This window comes from Prionailurus viverrinus, chromosome A2 (assembly GCF_022837055.1).
Source record: "Prionailurus viverrinus isolate Anna chromosome A2, UM_Priviv_1.0, whole genome shotgun sequence".
Lineage (NCBI taxonomy): Eukaryota > Metazoa > Chordata > Mammalia > Carnivora > Felidae > Prionailurus > Prionailurus viverrinus.
In genome coordinates, this window is record NC_062562.1 from 96,928,094 (window position 1) to 96,953,538 (window position 25,445).

General features: G+C 37.9%; 1 protein-coding gene across 2 annotated transcripts in view; it reads left to right on the forward strand.

The window, feature by feature from the left end:
- Positions 1 to 401: 401 nt before the first annotated feature.
- VPS50 (VPS50 subunit of EARP/GARPII complex) overlaps positions 402 to 25,445 on the forward strand; it is a 138,681-nt gene continuing 113,637 nt past the window's right edge. The window contains exons 1-2 of one of the 2 annotated variants that reach the window (XM_047842862.1): positions 402 to 545; positions 7,804 to 7,872. In XM_047842862.1, the coding sequence (XP_047698818.1) occupies positions 513 to 545; positions 7,804 to 7,872 (102 nt within the window). In that variant the 5' untranslated portion in view covers positions 402 to 512. The remainder of the gene's footprint in view (positions 546 to 7,803; positions 7,873 to 25,445) is intronic. The other variant, XM_047842869.1, reaches the window with a different exon arrangement.

Sequence of the window (25,445 nt, forward strand, 5' to 3'; positions counted from 1 at the left end):
TTCCCTTGAGTTCCTGTCACGTCAATCTCAGGTCCTCCCACTCCGCCCGTCTCTACTAGGTGGGGTTTCCTCCATTATACTCTTAGGGGAATCACGTCAGTCTGGTTTATATACTGTCTTCTCAATGCTTGTTCCTGTCGTTCAATGCCTGGTCACCTACGAGTTAGCTTTTCGTTTTATCAATGGAGTTACCAAGGGCAAGGAATTCTGTAAAGACAGGCGGTCGCCGTGGTCACTCAGAGCAACAAGACTTGCAGGCTTAACTGAAGCGTCTACTGTTTTGCTTGCTGGGAAATGTAGTGCCTGGGCTGTCCTCTCCTCTTCATTGCGGGTGTCGGTGGTAGCCGGAAGACTACAATTCCCAGCATGCTCAGGGAACGAGAGAGGATGACCAGGGTCGGCAGCTCCACGTGACTACTCACTATGGCTTCCCTGTGTACCGGCCAGCTGTCTGGTGTTTGGGCGTGATTTGTCAGTTCTTTGCCACAGAATACCCCTTTCACGATTTCGACATGCAAAAAATCAAATCTCTTATGACCCGACAGGTAAGTCGCAGAGGTGAAGCAAAGGCCTCCTTCGTTTCTGCTGGTAGAGGAGTCTAGATGGTCTGTCTCTGGACCGGGACGGGCGGACGCCTAAGGTATGGCTGGTGGCAGGTGTCAGGGGCACTGGAAAGTCGGGGCACACCCTGGAAAACTAATCTGAGCCGCCCTGATCTGAGCTCTGCTCAGGCGGGTAGCGGCGTCCCAGAAACATTCCTTTAGATAAGGTCAATGAGGGAGTTTCAATGAAGGCTATCTTGGTTTCCCTTCCTCTCCCTTTTGCCGTCGTTCCAGTGACAGTCCCAGCTGCCTGCAGGACTCCCTTTATCCAGGCTGCCTGTCGTCTCTGAGCAGGTGGCCTGGGTAGGCGGGTGAGGTCTGTGCAATAGAGATGACCTGGGAAGAGTGAAAAAAAGTGGATGAGTTGAAGACAGAATTGGTAGCTTGGTGACTTTGGGCAAGTTCCCAAACCTTATAGCCTAAATTTCCAGATGCTAAAATGAAAATCATTATTTTTGTTAATCTTATCTTACAATTCTGAGAGTCACCACCAATAAGTTAATGCGTGAGAAATTATACTTAAAAAATCATTGTTATGGCAAAATAATGGTCTTTTATTTTTTGCCACAATGATAATTCATGAACAAAAAACTTTGGTTTTTATTCCATCTCATAAATGTTATGGACTTCCTAGTCATGTCTCAGCTTTCTTCAAGCAAGAAATTATGACTTTAGATACCTTTATTTATTCAACTCTAATATTTCACTGTAATTGGCCATACTTTATTACTTTTATATGAGAGAAGTTAATTCAGGGTTGTAAATTAGAGATTTTGAGAACTTTGGAGAATATGAAGGATAGTCATTTAGTGAAAGTTTCATTTGTGAGTTAGGTTTGTTGTTTATTAGAAAACAGATTCCAAATTAAATTCTTATTTGAGAATTCAGAATTTGAGAGATACCTGAATAGGTTACAAATGGTAGATATCTTGTGAAGAATACATGAGTCCTACGTGATTATTTTACTCCTCTTAAATTGTATTGTTAATGTCACAAAAATAAAATTAAAAAGTTCTGTAAATAATAAAAGATTTAAGTAAGTGGCGATCCCTCACATTTGTTGAGTACTGGTATTATGGTTCATACCACTTGTTACTCAGGGATGTTTGCATCTTGCTCCATCCAGTAGTAGCTATGTGACCTTGAAGAAGTCACCTTTTTTGAGCATTTGTTTCCACATCTTTAAAATAGGGATGATAACATGTATCTCATGGTGTCAGATTGATGGTGATGTTCATATGATATGATGAAGGTAAAGAGATCAAGGAGTTAACACAGCATCTGGGTCTTATGGAGGAAGTGCTTGATCACAGAGTTCATCTCAGTGGCTGCACTGATGCTGAGAAAGCAGGAAAACTGGAAGCAGGCTGTTGCAGTAACAATAGTAGATGATTTCAGGCTGACTTTTGGTATCTGTTTGCTTTTTTTTAAGTATCTCTTTAATTTTTACACCAATATACATTATATCACTACTACTCCTAAACTGCTTCTAGAATGCTGAATTTGGACTTTTGTGCATCAGCTAAATTTGGTCTTCTGTCATGTTGCTTGCCATATAGTTCAGTGTAGTCATCACTGTATAGCAACATTGGTTGTTTTATTGGTTTTTAACCTTATTTTGTAATACTGAAGGGAGAGAAAAAATACACAAGTCCAGATACCCGTGATATGTTTAGATCTCCTAAATGTAGTGAATTGTTGTGTAAATGGTGACTCTTCAACCTCAATCAGTTGCTTATTGGACTTGAGCAGCTCAAATCAGTGCTTAGGATAGAAAAACCCTAAAGAACACATACAAAATAACTGGAACATACTGTGTAAAAAGTGAAGTAAAGTTAGAAGTTTTACACAGATTTTAAAAGTCATCCTAATTATATTTGTTTATGGCTTGACTTCCACATATTTAATCGTTACGAATACACATTTCATTAATCTTTAAGACGTGAAAATAGAGTGCTGCCTGGAGTTACATTGGGAGATTTTTATTTAGTAACATTTATTATTGGGTTAAATGTAGTAGTATTACATATACACAAAGATGTTTCTTTTTTGTGAGGCTAAAGAATATGCTAATAATATTGTTAATGTGGAGAGATATGAAAGGTCTATGAAACTTATGGGGTTTTTTGGCATTTCAGCTTTGCAAGGATCTTGCTTTGGAAAAGAGTGGGAGGGTGGGCTTTGTTAGCTCTGTTTATTTATATGAGGTCTGTTCAGCTTTCTCTATTATGCTGGCCTCTGTTTTTTCAATTCATTCAACAAATGTTTACAGAGCACTATGTGCCAGGCACTATTCTAAGTTTGAGGGTGTGCAGCAGTGAACAAATCAGACAAGTGCTCAGGAAGACATAGGGATTAATGCTTTGGAAGAACAGGGGATAGGGAGGTCTGGAGTTGTTGGCAATTTGCGGTTGTTGATAATTTTAGATAGGGTGGCTGTGGAAGGCCTCACTGAGAAGGTGACATTTGAGTAAAAACCTGAAGGAAGTGAGGAAGCAAACCATGTGGATATTTGGGAAGGAGCATTCCGGGTGGAAGGAAGAGCAAATGTGGAGGCCTTGAGGCAGGACCATGGCTGAGGAACAGAGGCCAGTGCGGGTGGAGTAAAGTGAGGAGAAAATAGTAGAAAATGAGGTCCGGATGAGAGCCGAAAGCAGGAAGCCGGATCACAAAGGACCTCATCGTGACCTCATCTCCTACTACTTTTTTCCTTACTAATAGCAAAGCCATGCTTCCATTTTGATTGAAATAGCAAGCAGAGGAGTGATGCCATTTTACATATGTGGACTTCACAAAGACATTTTTGGCCTCTTTTATTTACTTATTTATTTTTTTAATGTGTATTTATTTATTTTGAGAGAGAGTGAGGGAGGCGCAGAGACAGGGAGAGAGAGACAATCCTAAGCAGGCTCCTCACTGCCAGCAAAGACTGGCCTCTTTTTAAAGAATAGGTTGAAGAGGGAAAAAGAGCAAAAAAAGGGAGAACAGTAAGGATGCTATTGCAGTATCTGAAGGAGAGAGGATGTGGGCCTTATACAGAGTCCTCGTGGTGGAAGGATTGAGAAGAGGCTGGATCTGTGGGTATATTGTAAATTTAGAGTTGACAGGACTTCTTGACAGATCAGATTTGGGCTGTGAGAGAAGGAGAAGCATTAAGGTTGATTCCAGATGGTTTGGCCCCCTCAATTAGAATTGGCATTTAACGAAATGGGTAAGGCTGAGGAAGGAACAGATTCAGGGAAGGCAGAAAGTTTTTAGACTTGCTTTTTAAAAGCCTCTTTTAGATATTTAAGTGGCAAGATTAAAAATAGGCACTTGGCTAAGAGTCTGAATTTCTGAGGAGAAGCACAGGATAGAGATAAAAATTTGGGACTTAAAAACATATATAAGGTATATAAAGTGGCTAAGATCACCAATGGATTGAGTGTGGATATAAAACAGTCCATGGTTGGAGCTCTTGAGATTTCAATGCTGGAAGGTTAGGGTGGATCTCGCAAGGCAGACTGAGAAGGAGCAGCTGGTGAGGTAAGACCGCAGCATCTCAAAGACCACCTGTCCCCTATCAGACACTGAATAAATATTTGTTGGATAAATGTTGGATAAAGACAACAACCAAGTAGTGTGGGTCCTGGAAACCACGTAAAGAATTGAAAAGAGGAAGGAGTGATCACCTGTGCTAAATGCTGCAGCAGATGGGTGGCAGAAGGTGAGAATGAGCTTTGGATCAAGCAGCATGGAGGTCATTGGTGACCTGACAATAGCACTTCTCATGAAGTGGTGGGGAGGAAAGCTGGATTAGGTGGGTTAGAGAGAAATTGAGGACTGAGTACAGCCACTATGTTGAATTTTGCTGAAGAGAGAAAGAGGCAGACAGAAATCACTTCACATGCTCCTTTTGATCATTGGGACATTTAGTTGCTGGTCTCATAAATGGAAATAGAAGATTCATTTAGGCATAATAGAAGTAGTCTGAAGTGTTAAAATGTGCTTTGGGCAAAGAAATAAAGTGCAGAGGCAGGTATTTTTAAAAAAATTTTTTTATTTATATATTTTTTAATTTACATCCAAATTAGTTAGCATATAGCACAACAATGATTTCAGGAGTAGATTCCTTAATGCCCCTTACCCATTTAGCCCACCCCCTCCACAACCCATCCATTAACCCTCTGTATGTTCTCCATATTGAAGAGTCTCTTCTGTTTTGTCCGTCTCCCTGTTTTTATATTATTTTTGCTTCCCTTCCCTTATGTTCATCTGTTCTGTGTCATAAAGTCCTCATATGAGTTAAGTCATATGATATTTGTCTTTCTCTGACTGACTAATTTCACTTAGCATGACACCCTCCATTTCCATCCACATAGTTGCAAATGGCAAGATTTCATTCTTTTTGATTGCCGAGTAATACTCCATTGTATATATATACCACATCTTCTTTATCCATTCATCCATCGATGGACATTTGGGCTCTTTCCATTTGGCTATTGTTGAAAGCACTGCTATAAAAATGGGGGTGCATGTGCCCCTTTGAAATAGCATCCCTGTATCCCTTGGATAAATACCTAGTAGTTCAATTGCTGGGTTGTAGGGTAGTTCTATTTTTAATTTTTTGAGGAACCTCCATACTGTTTTCCAGAGTGGCTGCACCAGTTTGCATTCCCACAAGCAGTGCAAAAGAGATCAGAGGCATGTATTACTTATGCTGAACTTTTTATAAATTTAAACTGAGGAAATTTTCTTTTTTTTTTTTAATTTTTTTTCAATGTTTTTTATTTATTTTTGGGACAGAGAGAGACAGAGCATGAACGGGGGAGGGGCAGAGAGAGAGGGAGACACAGAATCGGAAACAGGCTCCAGGCTCTGAGCCATCAGCCCAGAGCCTGATGCAGGGCTCAAACTCCCGGACCGCGAGATCGTGACCTGGCTGAAGTCAGACGCTTAACCGACTGCGCCACCCAGGCGCCCCCTGAGGAAATTTTCAAAACAAATACTAAATATAAAAGAAAATCAAATAATGGTTAATGATTACAGTGAGCTTCAATTTCGTAAAAGCAGAGTACTACAGTTATAACCGTGAATTCCTGCTTTAGAGAAGTAAAGATAAAAATGATTTCTTTTTTGTCAATAGAAATTTATAAACTTGCTAATAAACTTGCTAATCTTAAAATACACATCAGTGCCAGATGTTGTGCTCTGAGACATTTATGTGAAAAATACAGGTGAGTGTCAGATGTGCTCTGAGACACTTATGTAATTCTTCATTTCTGTTTTGAGAAAAGAGAAGCATTTCTCTGTGATCACAGTAATATTCAGAATAATGGTTAGCACTTAAAGAATGCTTGCCATATACCAGACACTGTTTTTGGCCTCCCACATACATTATCTCCTTTACTCCTTACCACTGGCCTCTGCATTATTGTCACCATAATTAGAATATAAAGACAGGCAAGGTAGGTAAGTTGTTCAAGACCACAGAGCCCATTCCCTGAATCGCTGAGCTCCCGTGCTTCCCAACATGTAATAGGGTTTCCAATTTTTACGACTTTTATTTTGTACATTTGTTAGAAAGTTGCCATATAGTATTAGCAGATTATTATATGGGGTGACTAATCTGGAGGTAAGGCCCTTTCCTAGATATTAGTGTGTATCACTTTACATTTAAGGCATTGGTTTCTTTACTGAGTAGCTCTGGGGAAAGAGAAAATTACATGTGATATATTCCTCCAAGAATTTCTGTTGGATTGATTACACAAATCTGTACTTTTAAAAATATTTATTTAAAAGGCATGACAGTTATATCTTTAAAATATATTTTAGGGGTGCTCATGCTTTTGAATCAAATTATGAAGTTTTACACTTGTGCGTTTATGTATATATATGTGCATGTATGTGTGTATGTGTGTGTGAGAGAGAGAGGGAGAGGGGTAGAAAGAGAGAATATGAGAGAGAATGAAAGTGAGAGAAACCTGGGTGTGGAGTCTTCTGGGAGTAATGGAATACTTGGGAGTGAGGCAAAGCACCTGCTGTCATAAAAAATTGTAGTCATGACTGGCCATATTTTATAATAGGGAAGATAGAATACATGGCTCTATAGTTTAAAAATAAGCAAGTTCTGCTCTAACTCTCAAATAGTCAACCTAAGTAAACCATATATTTTGGCTACTAAGGACAGCAAAGGACCAATATAAGGTACCTAAAGGACAAAACTCAAATTTATGCATCAGCTAATTTTGCTCACAGTTTTTTCAAGTGTTTATTTATTTTTGAGAGAGAGAGACAGAGTGCGAGCAGGGCAGGGGCAGAGAAGGAGACAGAAATTGAAGCAGGCTCCAGGCTCTGAGCTGTCAGCCTGGAGCCCCATCCAGAACCCCCACAACTCTGAGATAGTGACCTGAGCTGAAGTCGGACACTTAACCAACTGAGCCACCCAGGTGCCCCTCACAGACTAATATTTACAGGGATTTTAGTTATCTGCTTTGAAAAGCCTATGTTTAAAAAGAGGCTTTCAAAGAAAAGTTAGATTGCTAACTTCTTTCTGTCTTGTTCACTTTCCCTGGTACAAATGAGACTTTCAGAGTCCCTCAGTAGATTGTGAATATAGAAATTACCAGGTACCAGGGAGCTAAAGAACAGTAGAAAGCAGCAAGATAGGAGATTTGTTATACAGTACAAATTGGGTGCATTGGTGAGAAATAATCAGGTAGAATCAAGGGATTACTTACGTATTAATTAAGCAATTAGCATTATTTAAAAGTCTTTGATTAGCTCAATTGGTTGGTGTATTATATCAGAGAATCATAATACTTGTTCCTTTTTATCAGGTGAATTTGGTAATGATTAATAGGTAAGTCCTTTTATAGAATGCTTTTTGTCACCCAATTTTCTTTTCTTTTCGTTGTTTTTAAACTATGGTTAAATTAGACTTCAGCCATTAGTTATGAAGATGTCATATAATATTTTTATTTTAAACTTCCAAAAGTACATCTTTACTTGATTTAATAATACTATTATTAAATACTATTTAATATCATATTAATACATATTAAGTACATTAAGTGACAGCTGTTTTTAGAACGTACGTTCTATATATTTTAAAGCAGGAAAATTTCTGTTTTTAATGGTGATTTCTATTTTAGTAAATATGTTCTATCATTTTATAGTTCTGCAGCAGAATTAAAATTCTTTTTATTATTATTTTTTTAAGGGTCTGAAAAGCCCTCCGGAGAACCTTAGTGATCTTGGTGCCATTGAGAGTCTCCGGGTCCCTGGAAAGGTATTGATCTATATGTGTGAGCGTGACTTTTCACTTCCTTAAAAAATAATATTGCCTTTGGATAATAATTGATTCACAGAAGCCTTTCCTTCCCACAGGAAGATGGTAGTTATGATAAAACTAGGTAAATTTTTATAGTATAGTGGGCTTGGGGCTTGTTTTTGCTTTCATTACTCATTGGGATGCAGTATGATTCATTATAGTGAAACAGAAAAATGCAAAATTGATAAATTTAGAATTTATTATTGTATCAAATTCTTAGCCTGAAATCAGTTTTATATGTATATATGGAACTTATTGATTTATATGCTGTAATTTGGAGAAATAAAATGAAATAATTTACTTTTTATGCTGTAACATTTTGAGCCAAATATATTTTTGTTATGGAGCAGACATTTTTGAGTAAGTAGCTAAAGCATAGTTTATAATAAATTATAAATATCTTAGATTTTAATCTCCTGATTCATGTGAACTTATGTTTACATATTTTAATAGGTGTTACTTGAAAGCTAATTGGCTTTCCCTCAGGAGAATTACTAACCGTTGTTAAAAAAAACAAAAAACAAAAAACAACCGTGCTGTTCCTCACTCTGGGATATTGCCATTCGAAGCTGCCTTGGTGAATAGTGGCTCCATCACAGATCAAAGCATCGTCTTCTGAATGTCTGCTCTTGTGATTTTCAATTTGAGGATGATATTTCAAAATACTATTTGTTTCCTGTGTCTGGCATCTTAATACATAGGGCTTGTTTCTCTTGGTCAGCAATCATAAGTCCTCTCATGACACCTCAGTGTCAGCTGCTCAGGAGAGTGATTTCCCATCCCCGTGAGGAGCCTTATCCCCTAATGTGAATTTTGTATTTACAGCTTAGGCTTTATTTGGGAGCAGACCCAAACATATTCTCCAAATATGATAATATTCCAGCCAGCCCTTTTGCATGAAATGACTTTGACAAAAACCTTAAAGAGGCATTTTGAATAGTTTTATATAATGTTATAAAAGATTATTGCATGTGATGAAATTGGGAACTAAGCAATAACCATAAATCCTAATTGACAATTCTTTTTATTTCTTTGACTCTAGAAAAAAGATTATCATGCATCATAAACATGCCTTAAATTGGATTGCGTTAGATGTTGTATTGCGTAAGAACTTTGTCGTTTTTAAACCTTGTGTGAACTTTGTTGTCTTTTTTTTTTTTTTTAATGTTTATTTATTATTTTGAGAGAGAGACAGAGCACAAGCCAGGGAGGGGCAGAGAGAGAGGGAGACACAGAATCGGAAGCAGGCTTCAGGCTCTGAGCTGTCAGCACAGAGCGCAATGCTGGGCTTGAACCCACAAACTGTGAGATCACGACCTGAGCCCACGTCGGCCACTAAACCGACTAAGCTACCCAGGCACCCCTGTTATCTTTTACACTGTGCACCTTGATGTTTTTCCAGTACTTGTAGGTAGTGAATTTATAATGATCTCATTACCCAGTCTCCTCATTGACCTCCCCACCCGCAGCCCCATCAGTGGCTTGTGGTGTGTAATTTGAGATGACTGCTTCTGGGTGGAGAGGCTAGTCTGGGATCATATGATCAGGGTATGTATATGATTCAGGTGATGATTAAGCTTGGGGCATTGGTCTGATTGACACTCACTAAGAAGCTAAGTTAAATTATAAAACAATTAATAGTAAAATTAGTATCATGGCATTGGGCTTAAATGTAGCCTTACTCAAGAAAGCTCATAAGTCCTTGTGCTTGTTCTGTTCTCTCTGTGCATTCTCTGGAAACATCACAAGTGCTGCAGGGTGAGCTGACTGCTGCCTTCTCCTCTGCATATTTTTGAGACTTTAAGAGTTGCTGGATCAGGAGAGTAGTGAAACTCCAGTCAGTACACCAAGTTTGAGATGGGTGAAGTTCCTACTCAAGACTGAAATTAAGAATTAAGAAGACTTGTGTTCAGAAATGCCCTTATACAGTGTAGTTTGGTATAACTTTAATGCTGAGTATATGTTTCATAATTTAGATGTTATTTGAGCGCCTGCATGGCTCAGTTGGTTAAGTGTCCAACTTAGCTCAGGTCATGATCTCAAGGTTTGTGAGTTCAAGCCCCCCATGGGACTCTGTGCTGGAAGCTCAGAGCCTGGAGCTGCTTTGGATTCTGTATTTTCTTCTCTCTCTGCTCCTCCCCTGCTTGCACTCTGTTTCTGTCTCTGTCTCTCTCTCAAAAAAAACCCCAAAACACAATTTAGATGTTACTCTATAGTTAGGTCATATATATTATATATATATATATATATATATATATATATATATATTATATATATATAAAGTTTTTATTACATCCCCAGAATTTATTCATCTTCTGTCTAGAAGTGTGTACTTTTTGACCAACATCTCCCCATCTACCCCACCCCTCAGCCTCTGGTAACCATCATTCTGGTCTCTGTTTCTATGAGTTTGACTTTTTAAGATTCAACATATAATATCATGATGATATCATACAGTATTTGTCTGTCTCTATGTGACTTATTTTACTTAGCATAATGCCCCTCTTGGTCCACCCATGTTGTCACAAATGGCAGGATTTCCTTCTTTCTTATGGCTGAATAAAATTCCATTGTATATACGTACTACATCTTGATGTGTTCATCTTTTGACTGACAATTAAGTTTCCATACCTTGGATATTGGAATGCTGCAGTGAACGTCGGAATGCATATATCTCCTTGAGATGGTATTTTCATGTCCTTTGGATATATATCCAGAAATGGGATTGCTGAATTTTTAATTATTTTGAGGAACCTTCATACTGTTTTCCATAGTGGCTGTACCAATTTATATTCCCACCAGCAGCGCACAGGGTTCCTCTTTCTCCACATCCTCACTAATTTAAGTCATTATCTTTTGTCTTTTTGATGATAGCCATTCTACCAGATGTGAAATGATACTGCATTGTGGTTTTGATTTGCATTTCCCTGATGATGAGTGATGATGATATATATTTTTCATGATTTATTTTTTTAATAGAAGTATTATTTTTTTAAGTTTATTTATTTATTTTGAGAGAGAAAGAGAGAGAGAGAGAGTCTATGTGCACATTGGCGAGGGCAGCGGGAGAGGGCAAGAGAGAGAGCATCCTAAGCAGGCTCTGCACTGTCAGCACAGAGTTCCACAAGGGGCTCAAATTCATGAACTGTCAGATCATAACCTGAGCTGAAATCAAGAGTTGGATGCTTATGTGTGACTGAACCACCCAGGTGTCCCTTACATGATTTATTTTTATACAGTTGTCTTAAAATTAGTGTCACGGCTAGTTCTTGATGATTGAACTTCTATGGCTTCAAAAAATAACTTTTATGTTGAGTTTTTTAAGTTGTTAAAAATATGTCAACAAAATGTAAAACATGAATTTAAAATTATTATTTTAAAATAACTTTTTCCTGTAATAAAAAGTTAGTATATACTGTGAACAAAAAATACGGTAAACAGAAAAAGATACCTAAAAAAATCACAAAAATCACCAACACAGTCAAGGTTAACTTTGCCTTCTGATCTTTTCCCCATGCATATTCAAAATTTTATTGAGCATCTATTTTGTGCTAGACATTCTCTAGGGACTGAATATAGCAGTAGACAAGAGAAAACTTCTCTGCTGCCAGAGAGCTTACCTAGGTTCAAGCAGAGGGAAGATAAGCAGTAAACAAGGTGATGCAAAGTATGACAAATACTATGAAGGAAATAGAGTGGTAATGTAGACTGTGAAGCTGGAGGCTCTTTCACATGGAGTAGTCAGTGTAGGTTCCTCCTTTCTTTTCTGTTTCAAAAATGGTTTCCTATAAATTATTCTGAAGCTTGGGTTTTAAAATTAGTGAAACGTATTGCAGAGAAAATGCTTGCAGTATATTACTAGGTTTAAAAAACAAGCTACCCGGTTATTTGGCTTGGGTAGATATTTTTTGAACTTAATTTATACCTGTTACATTGCCTGTTATCAAAAAGACAAGAAATAACAAGTTGGCAAAGATAAGGAGAAAAGGAAGCTCTTGTTTACCATTGGTGGGAATATACATTGGTACAACCACTATGGACAACAAAACATTAAAAATAGAACTACTGTATGATCCAGCAATTCCACTTACAAGGAAAATGGAAACACTAAGTTGAAAAGATATATGCACCCTCATGTTTACAGCAGCGTTATTTACAACAGCCAAGACATGGAAACAACCTAAGTGTTCATAGATGGATGAATGGATAACGTAAATGTGTGTGTGTGTGTGTGTGTGTGTACACACATATACACACAAATACATAACAATGGAATATTATCAGCCACAGACACGAATGCAGTCTTGCCATTTTTAACACTATGGATGGACCTTGAGTGAATTTTACTGAGTAAAAAAAGTCAGAGAAAGACCATATGATCAAATACCATATGATTTCACTTATATGTGGAATCTAAAAAGAAAACAAAACAAAAAAAGCAACAAGTCATAGATATAGAGAACAGATTGGTGGCTACCAGAGGCAAGGGGTTTGGGGGTGGGCAAAATGGGTGAAGGGGTCAAGAAGTATTAACTTCCAGTTACAAAATAAATAAGTCATTGGGACATAACATACAGCATGGTGACTATAGTTAATAATACTGTATTGCATATTCTAAAGTTGCTAAGAGAGTAGATTTTAAAGTTCTTATCCAAGAAAAAATATTCTGTGTACTGGGTGATGGACTTACTATGATCATGTTGCAATATATACAAATATTGAATCATCAGTAAAAAAAACAGACAAAGAAACAAACAAAAAAACACCACCAAAAGAACCCACCTCACTGTCTTAATTTGGGTTCCCTTGATATTCTAATGCCAGAAGTAAAAAATCCAATTTAAGCTTCTTAAATAGTCTGTGTAAATACTTATATAGAGAAACTTTTAAACATTAACTTCATCTAATGCTTTACCTCATTCAAGTATATGTATGTAGAACATTTTAAAAAAAGGTCTCCTTGGTTTTTCTGTATGGACCCATGTCTTCTTCCTTTTCTTATCTAAGTTGTAACAAGGAAGTGAGATTTCACTGGGGTTTTCAAGAAGGAAATGGTTTAGCTTGGGTTGTGTTATGTTAAAAGGTTCTGGTGTAAAGAATAAATAGAAGGGGAATGTTAGGATGAATCATAAGAAAGGCTGTTTGTTTAGGTTAAAAATAATCTAATACTGGCAAATTTCATATGGTGCAACTCATTACAGAAAGGCAGACGGTTAAGGAAAACTGAAGAAGGGCATTAGGTGTGCTTGAGAATCCAGAAAGGACTGTTTTGTTGTTGTTGTTGTTGTTGTTGTTGATGTTGTTTTGAGAACTATATAAATTCTGAGTGGGAAGAAACCTTAGAAGTCATCAGGTACGGGGCACCTGGGTGGCTCAGTTGGTTAAGCGTCTGACTCTTGGTTTCAGCTCAGGTCATGCATGATCTCAGGGGTTGTGAGTTTGAACCCTGCGTTGGGCTGTGTCTTGGCAGTGCGGAGTCTGCTTGGGATTCTCTCTCTCCTCTCCCTCCCACTCATCCCCCCACAAATAAATAAATAAACTTGGGGGGAAAAAAAGAAATCATCTAGTACAACTTCTGCCTTTTATGGACAGCATGACACTGTATTCCATTTTAAGAGATGTGAGTCAAATAATCCATATACTGGAAATTTGGAATTTTGGTGGAGAAAATAGTGTAGAAAGAAAAAAAAAATAGGATTATTTGCAGCATTTTCTATAGAAAAGGAAACTTTGAGAAAGATTTCAAAAATCTTAGCTTAAATCATTCAGAGGTAAGATCAGTGGTGTCCAAGCTTTGCTGCATATTAGAATAACTAATAACCCACAGGCCCTACCCCATTCTAATTAAGTGACAGTATGTGGGGTGGAGCCAGGTGTCAGCAGTGTTAAGAAATCCCCACGTGATTCCAATGTGGAGCAGTGTTTGGGAATCTTTGGCCAAGTGGAGGACACGGTGACAAGAATGGAAAAAGGGGAACTACAGGAACTATTGTAGAAGAAAATTTTTGAAATTTTATTGACAGTTTTTGTGGGAAAGAGTAAAGAGTTAGTGATGACCTAAAATTTCATTACTGGGAAATGGATTCTGTTATAATTCAAATTAATGGGATTTTCATGCTGAAGTAAAGATAGAGGAAAGTGATCTATATAGTATTTACTGACTAAATTTGTTATTCATTTGGAGAAATTTATACTTTTTGAATTATGTGAAAGGTTTTCACTTGTTTTAATTGGTTACAAGACTTATGAAGACTTGAGACCAAAATTTATTATAATATATAATAATAACAATAGCCACATGGTTACTAGTTACAGAACTTATTAGGGTTGCATTTGAGAGTATTTGTTGAATCCTGATTAAAAATATTAATATTTGGAACCTTATAAATCTGTATCTTGACTTTAAGTAAACATTTTCCATAGTTCTTCCATAATGCTTACATATAAAAATAGTACTGATAAGAAAAGAGTACTAATGTTAATACTGTTTTGTGAATTTTTCTGAGTTTCTACCTTCTGATATTATTCTTTAAAGATAAAATTTTTTTTTGTTTTTAAGGCCCTGATTCTCCTAACTCATAAATACAAATAGGATTCAGCTAGGTTTACTATTACACATGGTTGGTTTAGCTATGCCTTTGACTTTTTTCATGTAAGACAAATATAGGCCAAGAGGACAAAAGATATCTCTGTTGCAGTCAAAACTTGAAAATACATTTGTCTAAATATAAGAAAGTATTTTTGTTTGTATGTTTAATGCATTCCACAAATATTTACTGTATACCTTCTCTTATATAACATTCTGGGAGTTTGTGCAGAATGTTTTCTCACGTGGAAAATACTTCTGTGAAGTAAGATAAATGAATTTGACTTGACTTCTTAGCATCCATGAAAAGGCTTCTAAAATTTAGGAAATGGAGAAGGGCTAAATTTGAGAGACATTTTAAAAGAATTTAGGACTGAGGATTTTATTGGATGTGGAAGGTGAAGATACTGGAAAAACTGCAGTTTTTAAGTTTTGTTTTTTTTTTTTAATTTTTTTTTTTCAACATTTATTTATTTTTGGGACAGAGAGAGACAGAGCATGAACTGGGGAGGGGCAGAGAGAGAGGGAGACACAGAATCGGAAACAGGCTCCAGGCTCCGAGCCATCAGCCCAGAGCCTGACGCGGGGCTCGAACTCCCGGACCGCGAGATCATGACCTGGCTGAAGTCGGACGCTCAACCGACTGCGCCACCCAGGCGCCCCTAAGTTTTTTTTTTTAATGATTATTTAGAGAGCGTGAGGAGGGGCCTGGCAGAGAGAGGGAGACAGAAGATCCTAAGCAGGCTCTGCGTTGTCAGCACAAAGCCCATGCAGGGTTCAAACTCAGAAATCGAGAGATCATGACCTGAGCCAAAGTCCCACGCTTAAAGGACTGAGCCATCTATGCACCCCAAGACTGCAGTTTTTAGACAGTGAGATTGAAGGTGTTGTGATGTCTTTTCTCAGAATAGATAGCATTTCTTCTTTTGGAAAAAGGGTCTGATCATCAGGGAAATACAAATCAAAACCACACTCAGATATCACCTCACGCCAGTCAGAGTGGCCAAAATGAACAAATCAGGAGACTATAGATGCTGGAGAGGATGTGGAGAAACGGGACCCCTCTTGCACTGTTGGTGGGAATGCAAATTGGTGCAGCCACTCTGGAAAACAGTGTGGAGGTTCCTCAAAAAATTAAAAATAGACCTACCCTAAGACCCAGCAATAGCACTGCTAGGAATTTACCCAAGGGATACAGGAGTACTGATGCATAGGGGCACTTGTACCCCAATGTTTATAGCAGCACTCTCAACAATAGCCAAATTATGGAAAGAGCCTAAATGTCCATCAACTGATGAATGGATAAAGAAATTGTGGTTTGGAGAGTTGCGGCAAGATGGCGGCTTAGGAGGACGCTGGGCTCACCTCACGTCCTGCTGATCACTTAGATTCCATCTACACCTGCCTAAATAACCCAGAAAACCGCCAGAGGATTAGCAGAACGGAGTCGCCGGAGCCAAACGCAGACGAGAGGCCCACGGAAGAGGGTAGGAAGGGCGGCGAGGCGGTGCGCGCTCCACGGACTGGCGGGAGGGAGCCGGGGCGGAGGGGCGGCTCGCCGGCCAAGCACAGCCCCCGAGTCTGGCTTGCAAAAGCGGAGGGGCCTGACGGACTGTGTTCCGACAGCAAGCGCGACTTAGCGTCTGGGAGGTCATAAGTTAACAGCTCTGCTCGGAAAGCGGGAAGGCTGGAGGACAAAGGGAGGGAGAGCTGCTGAGCCCCCTGACAACAGAGCTCAGTTTGGTGGGGAACAAAGGCGCTCGCCAGCGCCATCTCCCCCGCCCATCCCCCAGCCGAAATCCCAAAGGGAACCGGTTCCTGCCAGGGAACTTGCTCGCTCCGCGCAAACACCCAACTCTGCGCTTCGGCGGAGCCAAACCTCCGGCAGCGGATCTGACTCCCTCCCGCTGCCACAGGGCCCCTCCTGAAGTGGATCACCTAAGGAGAAGCGATCTAAGCCTGCCCCTCCTGCCCCCGAGCACCTTGCCTACCCACCCCAGCTAATATGCCAGATCCCCAGCATCACAAGCCTGGCAGGGTGCAAGTAGCCCAGACGAGCCACACCACCCCACAGTGAATCCCGCCCCTAGGAGAGGGGAAGAGAAGGCATACACCAGTCTGACTGTGGCCCCAGCGGTGGGCTGGGGGCAGACATCAGGTCTGACTGCGGCCCCGCCCACCAACTCCAGGTATACACCACAGCACAGGGGAAGTGCCCTGCAGGTCCTCACCACGCCAGGGACTATCCAAAATGACCAAGCGGAAGAACTCCCCTCAGAAGAATCTCCAGGAAGTAACAACAGCTAATGAGCTGATCAAAAAGGATTTAAATAATATAACAGAAAGTGAATTTAGAATAATAGTCATAAAATTAATTGCTGGGCTTGAAAACAGTATACAGGACAGCAGAGAATCTCTTGCTACAGAGATCAAGGGACTAAGGAACAGTCACGAGGAGCTGAAAAACGCTTTAAACGAAATGCATAACAAAATGGAAACCACCACAGCTCGGCTTGAAGAGGCAGAGGAGAGAATAGGTGAACTAGAAGATAAAGTTATGGAAAAAGAAGAAGCTGAGAAAAAGAGAGATAAAAAAATCCAGGAGTATGAGGGGAAAATTAGAGAACTAAGTGATACACTAAAAAGAAATAATATACGCATAATTGGTATCCCAGAGGAGGAAGAGAGAGGGAAAGGTGCTGAAGGGGTACTTGAAGAAATCATAGCTGAGAACTTCCCTGAACTGGGGAAGGAAAAAGGCACTGAAATCCAAGAGGCACAGAGAACTCCCTTCAGACGTAACTTGAATCGATCTTCTGCACGACATATCATAGTGAAACTGGCAAAATACAAGGATAAAGAGAAAATTCTGAAAGCAGCAAGGGATAAACATGCCCTAACATACAAAGGGAGACCTATAAGACTGGTGACTGATCTCTCTTTTGAAACTTGGCAGGCCAGAAAGGATTGGCAGGAGATCTTCAATGTGTTGAACAGAAAATATGCGGTCGAGAATCCTTTATCCAGCAAGTCTGTCATTTAGAATAGAAGGAGAGATAAAGGTCTTCCCAAACAAACAAAAACTGAAGGAATTTGTCACCACTAAACCAGCCCTACAAGAGATCCTAAGGGGGACCCTGTGAGACAAAGTCCCAGAGACATCACTACAAGCATAAAACATACAGACATCACAATGACTCTAAACCCGTATCTTTCTATAATAACACTGAATGTAAATGGATTAAATGCGCCAACCAAAAGACATAGGGTATCAGAATGGATAAAAAAACAAGACCCATCTATTTGCTGTCTACAAGAGACTCATTTTAGACCTGAGGACACCTTTAGATTGAGAGTGAGGGGATGGAGAACTATTTATCATGCGACTGGAAACCAAAAGAAAGCTGGAGTAGCCATACTTATATCAGACAAACTAGACTTTAAATTAAAGGCTGTAACAAGAGATGAAGAAGGACATTATATAATAGTTACAGGGTCTATCCATCAGGAAGAGCTAACAATTATAAATGTCTATGCACCGAATACCAGAGCCCCCAAATATATAAAACAATTACTCATAAACATAAGCAACCTTATTGATAAGAATGTGGTAATTGCAGGGGACTTTAATACACCACTTACAGAAATGGATAGATCATCTAGACACACGGTCAATAAAGAAACAAGGGCCCTGAATGAGACATTGGATCAGATGGACTTGACAGATATATTTAGAACTCTGCATCCCAAAGCAACAGAATATACTTTCTTCTCGAGTGCACATGGAACATTCTCCAAGATAGATCATATACTGGGTCACAAAACAGCCCTTCATAAGTTTACAAGAATTGAAATTATACCATGCTTACTTTCAGACCACAATGCTATGAAGCTTGAAATCAACCACAGAAAAAAGTCTGGAAAACCTCCAAAAGCATGGAGGTTAAAGAACACCCTACTAACGAATGAGTGGGTCAACCAGGCAATTAGAGAAGAAATTAAAAAATATATGGAAACAAACGGAAATGAAAATACAACAATCCAAACGCTTTGGGACGCAGCAAAGGCAGTCCTGAGAGGAAAATACATTGCAATCCAGGCCTATCTCAAGAAACAAGAAAAATCCCAAATACAAAATCTAACAGCACACCTAAAGGAACTAGAAGCAGAACAGCAAAGGCAGCCTAAGCCCAGCAGAAGAAGAGAAATAATAAAGATCAGAGCAGAAATAAACAATATAGAAACTAAAAAAACTGTAGAGCAGATCAACGAAACCAAGAGTTGGTTTTTTGAAAAAATAAACAAAATTGACAAACCTCTAGCCAGGCTTCTCAAAAAGAAAAGGGAGATGACCCAAATAGATAAAATCATGAATGAAAATGGAATGATTACAACCAATCCCTCAGAGATACAAACAATTATCAGGGAATACTATGAAAACTTATATGCCAACAAATTGGACAACCTGGAAGAAATGGACAAATTCCTGAACACCCACACTCTTCCAAAACTAAATCAGGAGGAAATAGAAAGCTTTAACAGACCCATAACCAGCGAAGAAATTGAATCGGTTATCAAAAATCTCCCAACAAATAAGAGTCCAGGACCAGATGGCTTCCCAGGGGAGTTCTACCAGACGTTTAAAGCAGAGATAATACCTATCCTTCTCAAGCTATTCCAAGAAATAGAAAGGGAAGGAAAACTGCCAGACTCATTCTATGAAGCCAGTATTACTTTGATTCCTAAACCAGACAGAGACCCAGTAAAAAAAGAGAACTACAGGCCAATATCCCTGATGAATATGGATGCAAAAATTCTCAATAAGATACTAGCAAATCGAATTCAACGGCATATAAAAAGAATTATTCACCATGATCAAGTGGGATTCATTCCTGGGATGCAGGGCTGGTTCAACATTCGCAAATCAATCAATGTGATACATCACATTAACAAAAAAAGAGAGAAGAACCATATGATCCTGTCAATCGATGCAGAAAAGGCCTTCGACAAAATCCAGCACCCTTTCTTAATAAAAACCCTTGAGAAAGTCGGGATAGAAGGAACATACTTAAAGATCATAAAAGCCATTTATGAAAAGCCCACAGCTAACATCATCCTCAACGGGGAAAAACTGAAAGCTCTTTCCCTGAGATCAGGAACACGACAAGGATGCCCACTCTCACCGCTGCTGTTTAACATAGTGCTGGAAGTTCTAGCATCAGCAATCAGACAACAAAAGGAAATCAAAGGCATCAAAATTGGCAAAGATGAAGTCAAGCTTTCGCTTTTTGCAGATGACATGATATTATACATGGAAAATCCGATAGACTCCACCAAAAGTCTGCTAGAACTGATACAGGAATTCAGCAAAGTTGCAGGATACAAAATCAATGTACAGAAATCAGTTGCATTCTTATACACTAACAATGAAGCAACAGAAAGACAAATAAAGAAACTGATCCCATTCACAATTGCACCAAGAAGCATAAAATACCTAGGAATAAATCTAACCAAAGATGTAAAGGATCTGTATGCTGAAAACTATAGAAAGCGTATGAAGGAAATTGAAGAAGATTTAAAGAAATGGAAAGACATTCCCTGCTCATGGATTGGAAAAATAAATATTGTCAAAATGTCAATACTACCCAAAGCTATCTACACATTCAATGCAATTCCAATCAAAATTGCACCAGCATTCTTCTCGAAACTAGAACAAGCAATCCTAAAATTCATATGGAACCACAAAAGGCCCCGAATAGCCAAAGGAATTTTGAAGAAGAAGACCAAAGCAGGAGGCATCACAATCCCAGACTTTAGCCTCTACTACAAAGCTGTCATCATCAAGACAGCATGGTATTGGCACCAAAACAGACACATAGACCAATGGAATAGAATAGAAACCCCAGAACTAGACCCACAAACGTATGGCCAACTCATCTTTGACAAAGCAGGAAAGAACATCCAATGGAAAAAAGACAGCCTCTTTAACAAATGGTGCTGGGAGAACTGGACAGCAACATGCAGAAGGTTGAAACTAGACCACTTTCTCACACCATTCACAAAAATAAACTCAAAATGGATAAAGGACCTAAATGTGAGACAGGAAACCATCAAAACCTTAGAGGAGAAAGCAGGAAAAGACCTCTCTGACCTCAGCCGTAGCAATCTCTTCCTCGACACATCCCCAAAGGCAAGGGAATTAAAAGCAAAAGTGAATTACTGGGACCTTATGAAGATAAAAAGCTTCTGCACAGCCAAGGAAACAACCAACAAAACTAAAAGGCAACCAACGGAATGGGAAAAGATATTCGCAAATGACATATCAGACAAAGGGCTAGTATCCAAAATCTATAAAGAGCTCACCAAACTCCACACCCAAAAAACAAATAACCCAGTGAAGAAATGGGCAGAAAACATGAATAGACACTTCTCTAAAGAAGACATCCGGATGGCCAACAGGCACATGAAAAGATGTTCAGCGTCGCTCTTATCAGGGAAATACAAATCAAAACCACACTCAGGTATCACCTCACGCCAGTCAGCGTGGCCAAAATGAACAAATCAGGAGACTATAGATGCTGGAGAGGATGTGGAGAAACGGGAACCCTCTTGCACTGTTGGTGGGAATGCAAATTGGTGCAGCCGCTCTGGAAAGCAGTGTGGAGGTTCCTCAGAAAATTAAAAATAGACCTACCCTATGACCCAGCAATAGCACTGCTAAGAATTTATCCAAGGGATACAGGAGCACTGATGCATAGGGCCACTTGTACCCCAATGTTCATAGCAGCACTCTCAACAATAGCCAAATTATGGAAAGAGCCTAAATGTCCATCAACTGATGAATGGATAAAGAAATTGTGGTTTATATACACAATGGAATATTACGTGGCAATGAGAAAAAATGAAATATGGCCTTTTGTAGCAACGTGGATGGAACTGGAGAGTGTGATGCTAAGTGAAATAAGCCATACAGAGAAAGACAGATACCATATGGTTTCACTCTTATGTGGATCCTGAGAAACTTCACAGGAACCCATGGGGGAGGGGAAGGAAAAAAAAAAAAAGAGGTTAGAATGGGAGAGAGCCAAAGCATAAGAGACTGTTAAAAACTGAGAACAAACTGAGGGTTGATGGGGGGTGGGAGGGAGGAGAGGGTGGGTGATGGGTATTGAGGAGGGCACCTTTTGGGATGAGCACTGGGTGTTGTATGGAAACCAATTTGTCAATAAATTTCAGAAAAAAAAAAAAGAAATTGTGGTTTATATACACAATGGAGTACTACGTGGCAATGAGAAAGAATGAAATATGGCCCTTTGTAGCAACGTGGATGGAACTGGAGAGTGTTATGCTAAGTGAAATAAGCCATACAGAGAAAGACAGATACCATATGGTTTCACTCTTAAGTGGATCCTGAGAAACTTAACAGAAACCCATGGGGGAGGGGAAGGGAAAAAAAAAAAAAAGAGGCTAGAGTGGAAGAGAGCCAAAGCATAAGAGACTCTTAAAAACAGAACAAACTGAGGGTTGATGGGGAGTGGGAGGGAGGGGAGGGTGGGTGATGGGTATTGAGGAGGGCACCTTGTGGGATGAGCACTGGGTGTTCTTTGGAAACCAATTTGACAATAAACTTCATATATTGAAAAAAAAAAGAAAAAGGGTCTGATGAAATGTTTTTAAAACTAAAAGAAAAACAATGCAGACTATACACTGGATTTTTCTCTCTTCAGTTTGTGATGTGTCTTTTCTTTAGTATTAGCTTCCAAATGGACAGGTATGTGGCAAGCAGCTTGATGTTGTTTGCTGAAGTTGAGAAATTTTTAAAGATAGCTTAAAAATAAATATATATATATGTATATTTGATGTCTTAAAGCTATTATCTTTAATATTTTCCTTTTAATAGAAATAAATTTATAAAAATGCCTGTTAAGAATATAACTGTTAAGTAAAAGAAGTAAATAAAAATATTTGGCAGAGTATCACGTATGAAATGTTTGCTTTCTAATTTTGTATTTTTAGTGTATGTTAATAATTATATTTCTGTGAATAACATCAGTACGTATTCTTGATCTTTTTCTTTAAAGACAAATGTGTCCATTTGGAATGCTGTTATTATGTAGAAAGTGATTAAAAATACATTATTTCAATCACTTAAATATGTTGTAAATCTGGATTAAAATAATGCCACTTTAATAACCTTCTAGAAAAATCTATAAATCATTTTCTCAAAATCTCCCTTCATTGTAACCTCACCAGTATTCCACTAGATGGCATTGAAAGCCTGGAAAAAAACAAAACAAAAACAAACACAAACAGGCTTTAAAAGCTATGTTTTATTTAAAACACACAAACACAAACTGATAATGAGCTGGCTGCTTTGATGGATCATTATTGTTGTTCTAGTGGGATTTTAAGAAAATGTACCATTTCCCCACGTAAGCCAACATCTGGCATTTCATTACAGATTTATATGGTCTATGTATGGTTTTAGGGTATCTGATCTTGAATCCTTTTCATCTGAAACAAAACTATTTTTGTTCAATGATTTATGATTTTTGTAACACTGATTGCATATTGAAAACTTGATGTTTTGTTCTTCCTTTTAGCTCTGTATAGATTTTGGTAGCTAAACATTTTTTGCTCTCATTTCGAGCTGTAAGGTGTTACTAAGTTTGATAAAACTGTAATTTCCATTTTTAGAATTTATTATAACAGAGTAGCTTTTTTATGTTGATTGACGAAGAAATGTGCAAATAGTTGACGAAGAAATGTGCAAATAGTTAAAAAGAAAACCACAGCATTTGTCTTGGTAAGATTTGTCTTGGTAAACCTCAGTTCATGCTTTACAAGAGTAAAATTTCTTTTTTTTCTACCTCATTCCCTCTCAACACAATGCAGTCTGCTATTCAGATATGTAATGTGAACCGTAGTCTAATAAACCAGTCACGGAAATGGAAGTTGGTTTGCATTTCATTTTTTTTATTCTGTACATTTTTTGTGGGGTTTTGAAACTTGACTTGTGGAATGAAGATTTTGTATTCATCTTTTTTGTTTGAATAAAGATCTACTGTTGGAGATTATAAATTTCCAGGCTGTTCTGTGGGTTCAAAAATTAGATTAAATTGCTTTTCAAAATTAAAGAGAAAATTGAATTTAATAATGGTAAGGAGAACTGTGAAGTTGTCATAACTCACTTTTTACACTTACAAAAGTGAATAGAATTGAAAAATTTGAACTTGATTTTGTATTTTTAATTTGCATGGTATTTTGTATAATTTAAAAGTAGTGGTTAAATGCAAAATCTGTGGTCTTTTTTTTCTCCTAAACTTGAATATATTCCCTTAAGAGATGAACTCTTAAGTGGGAAATTGTTTTGTAAAGTTATAGCTTATTTCCTTAGAAACCATAAATATACTGGAAATGTTTTATAACACCTTACACTTGAGGGCTCCAATTGTTTCATAGACTTGAATCCCCAGTTCTCATAAAACCTTTTGTTGTTATGTTGAGAGGAAAAATGGCTTGGCTGAAACAAAGATGTTCACTTAAATTTCTGTTATGATTGTTTTTCTTCATTTTTCATAGTTACATTTATGATGTGCATTTTATATGTATGTTCCTATCACTTTATCTCAGAGATGGATCAAAATGGAAAAAAAAATAGGCTAGGTAGAATTAGAGGCAATCCTACAGTGTATTGTGACTGCTGGAAAAGACAGCTTCTAAAATATTGACTAACTTCTTTGTTTTCTAACACTTTCCTAAAATAATCCTGCTTGGTTTATTACGTTAAGAATATATTGAATATTTATGCTTACTTTTTTGATATAGTGTCTGGCACAGTGATATGTGTTAAGGTATTTTATTTTTAGTAAAGGGAAAATATGGCTCTAGTGTATATAAAAATATATTATTGGGTTTAAAAAAATCTCAACTGTTGCATTTTATTGCCTCGGTATATATGTAGATGCTCCCGCTGACGTTTTTCTACCCTGTGAAGCCACTCTCTGATGTTTAACCTGTTGTATAATTTCCTGCTACACTTTTTACTTGTGCTTTGCTTTGTATTTGCTGCCTTATTTCCCCACATTTCTCAAATTTGAAATTTTGCCAGTTCTATCTTCTCTAAATGGTACCTTTTTCATCAGATGTGAACTCACTGCCCTTTGATACCCCTGTGTTTTGTTTGTACTCCCTTATGTAATGCCTGGCAGGGGCATTGTTTATTCATCTGACCTTTCCTGTTATTTTAGCTGCTATTTTTTTACTCAGCTTTGTTTCTTTATTACCTAGTATAGAGAATTTTTGTATAGTGGGAATTAAAATAAATGTTAAATTGAAATATGTGACTTGATGGAGAAAGGTATGATAACAGAGCTTTGAAAGTTAACAGGTTATTTCTTAATGATAGTATGGAAGAGAGACTTGTTCTGTTCTTGCCATTGTATTTTTGCATAGTTTTCTTTATTTGAAGTGTAGTGGATTATCATTAACAAGCAAGTTCTGGCACATATTGATGGTTTGTCATTGACAAATTATTTTTGGATTTTCAAGTTTTATGGAGCATTTGTACCACTCCAATGATAATATGTATTAGTTACTATGTGACATAAGATTTATGATAAAATAAAATCCTTTAAAGAATTTTATTAGTAAAAGCAGTCTGTAAGACCAAAATATTCTCAAACTGAGTTTAAGTATCGAATATTATTGTCACTTTAAAAAAATCACTTATTTTTATATGGTATAAGAAGTTTCATTTAATATTCTATTCCCTTGATTTTGCATTTTAATTTTTTTTGTAGGAAATCTTCTGTTCATTTTGTTTATGTAAAATTTTGCTTCATACATATATGTTGACTTACAAAATTGGTTTGAGGTGAAGAAGTATGTATTTTTGTACATCACCAATCCTAGGAAACCAGTTTATATAATGGCAAAATTATGG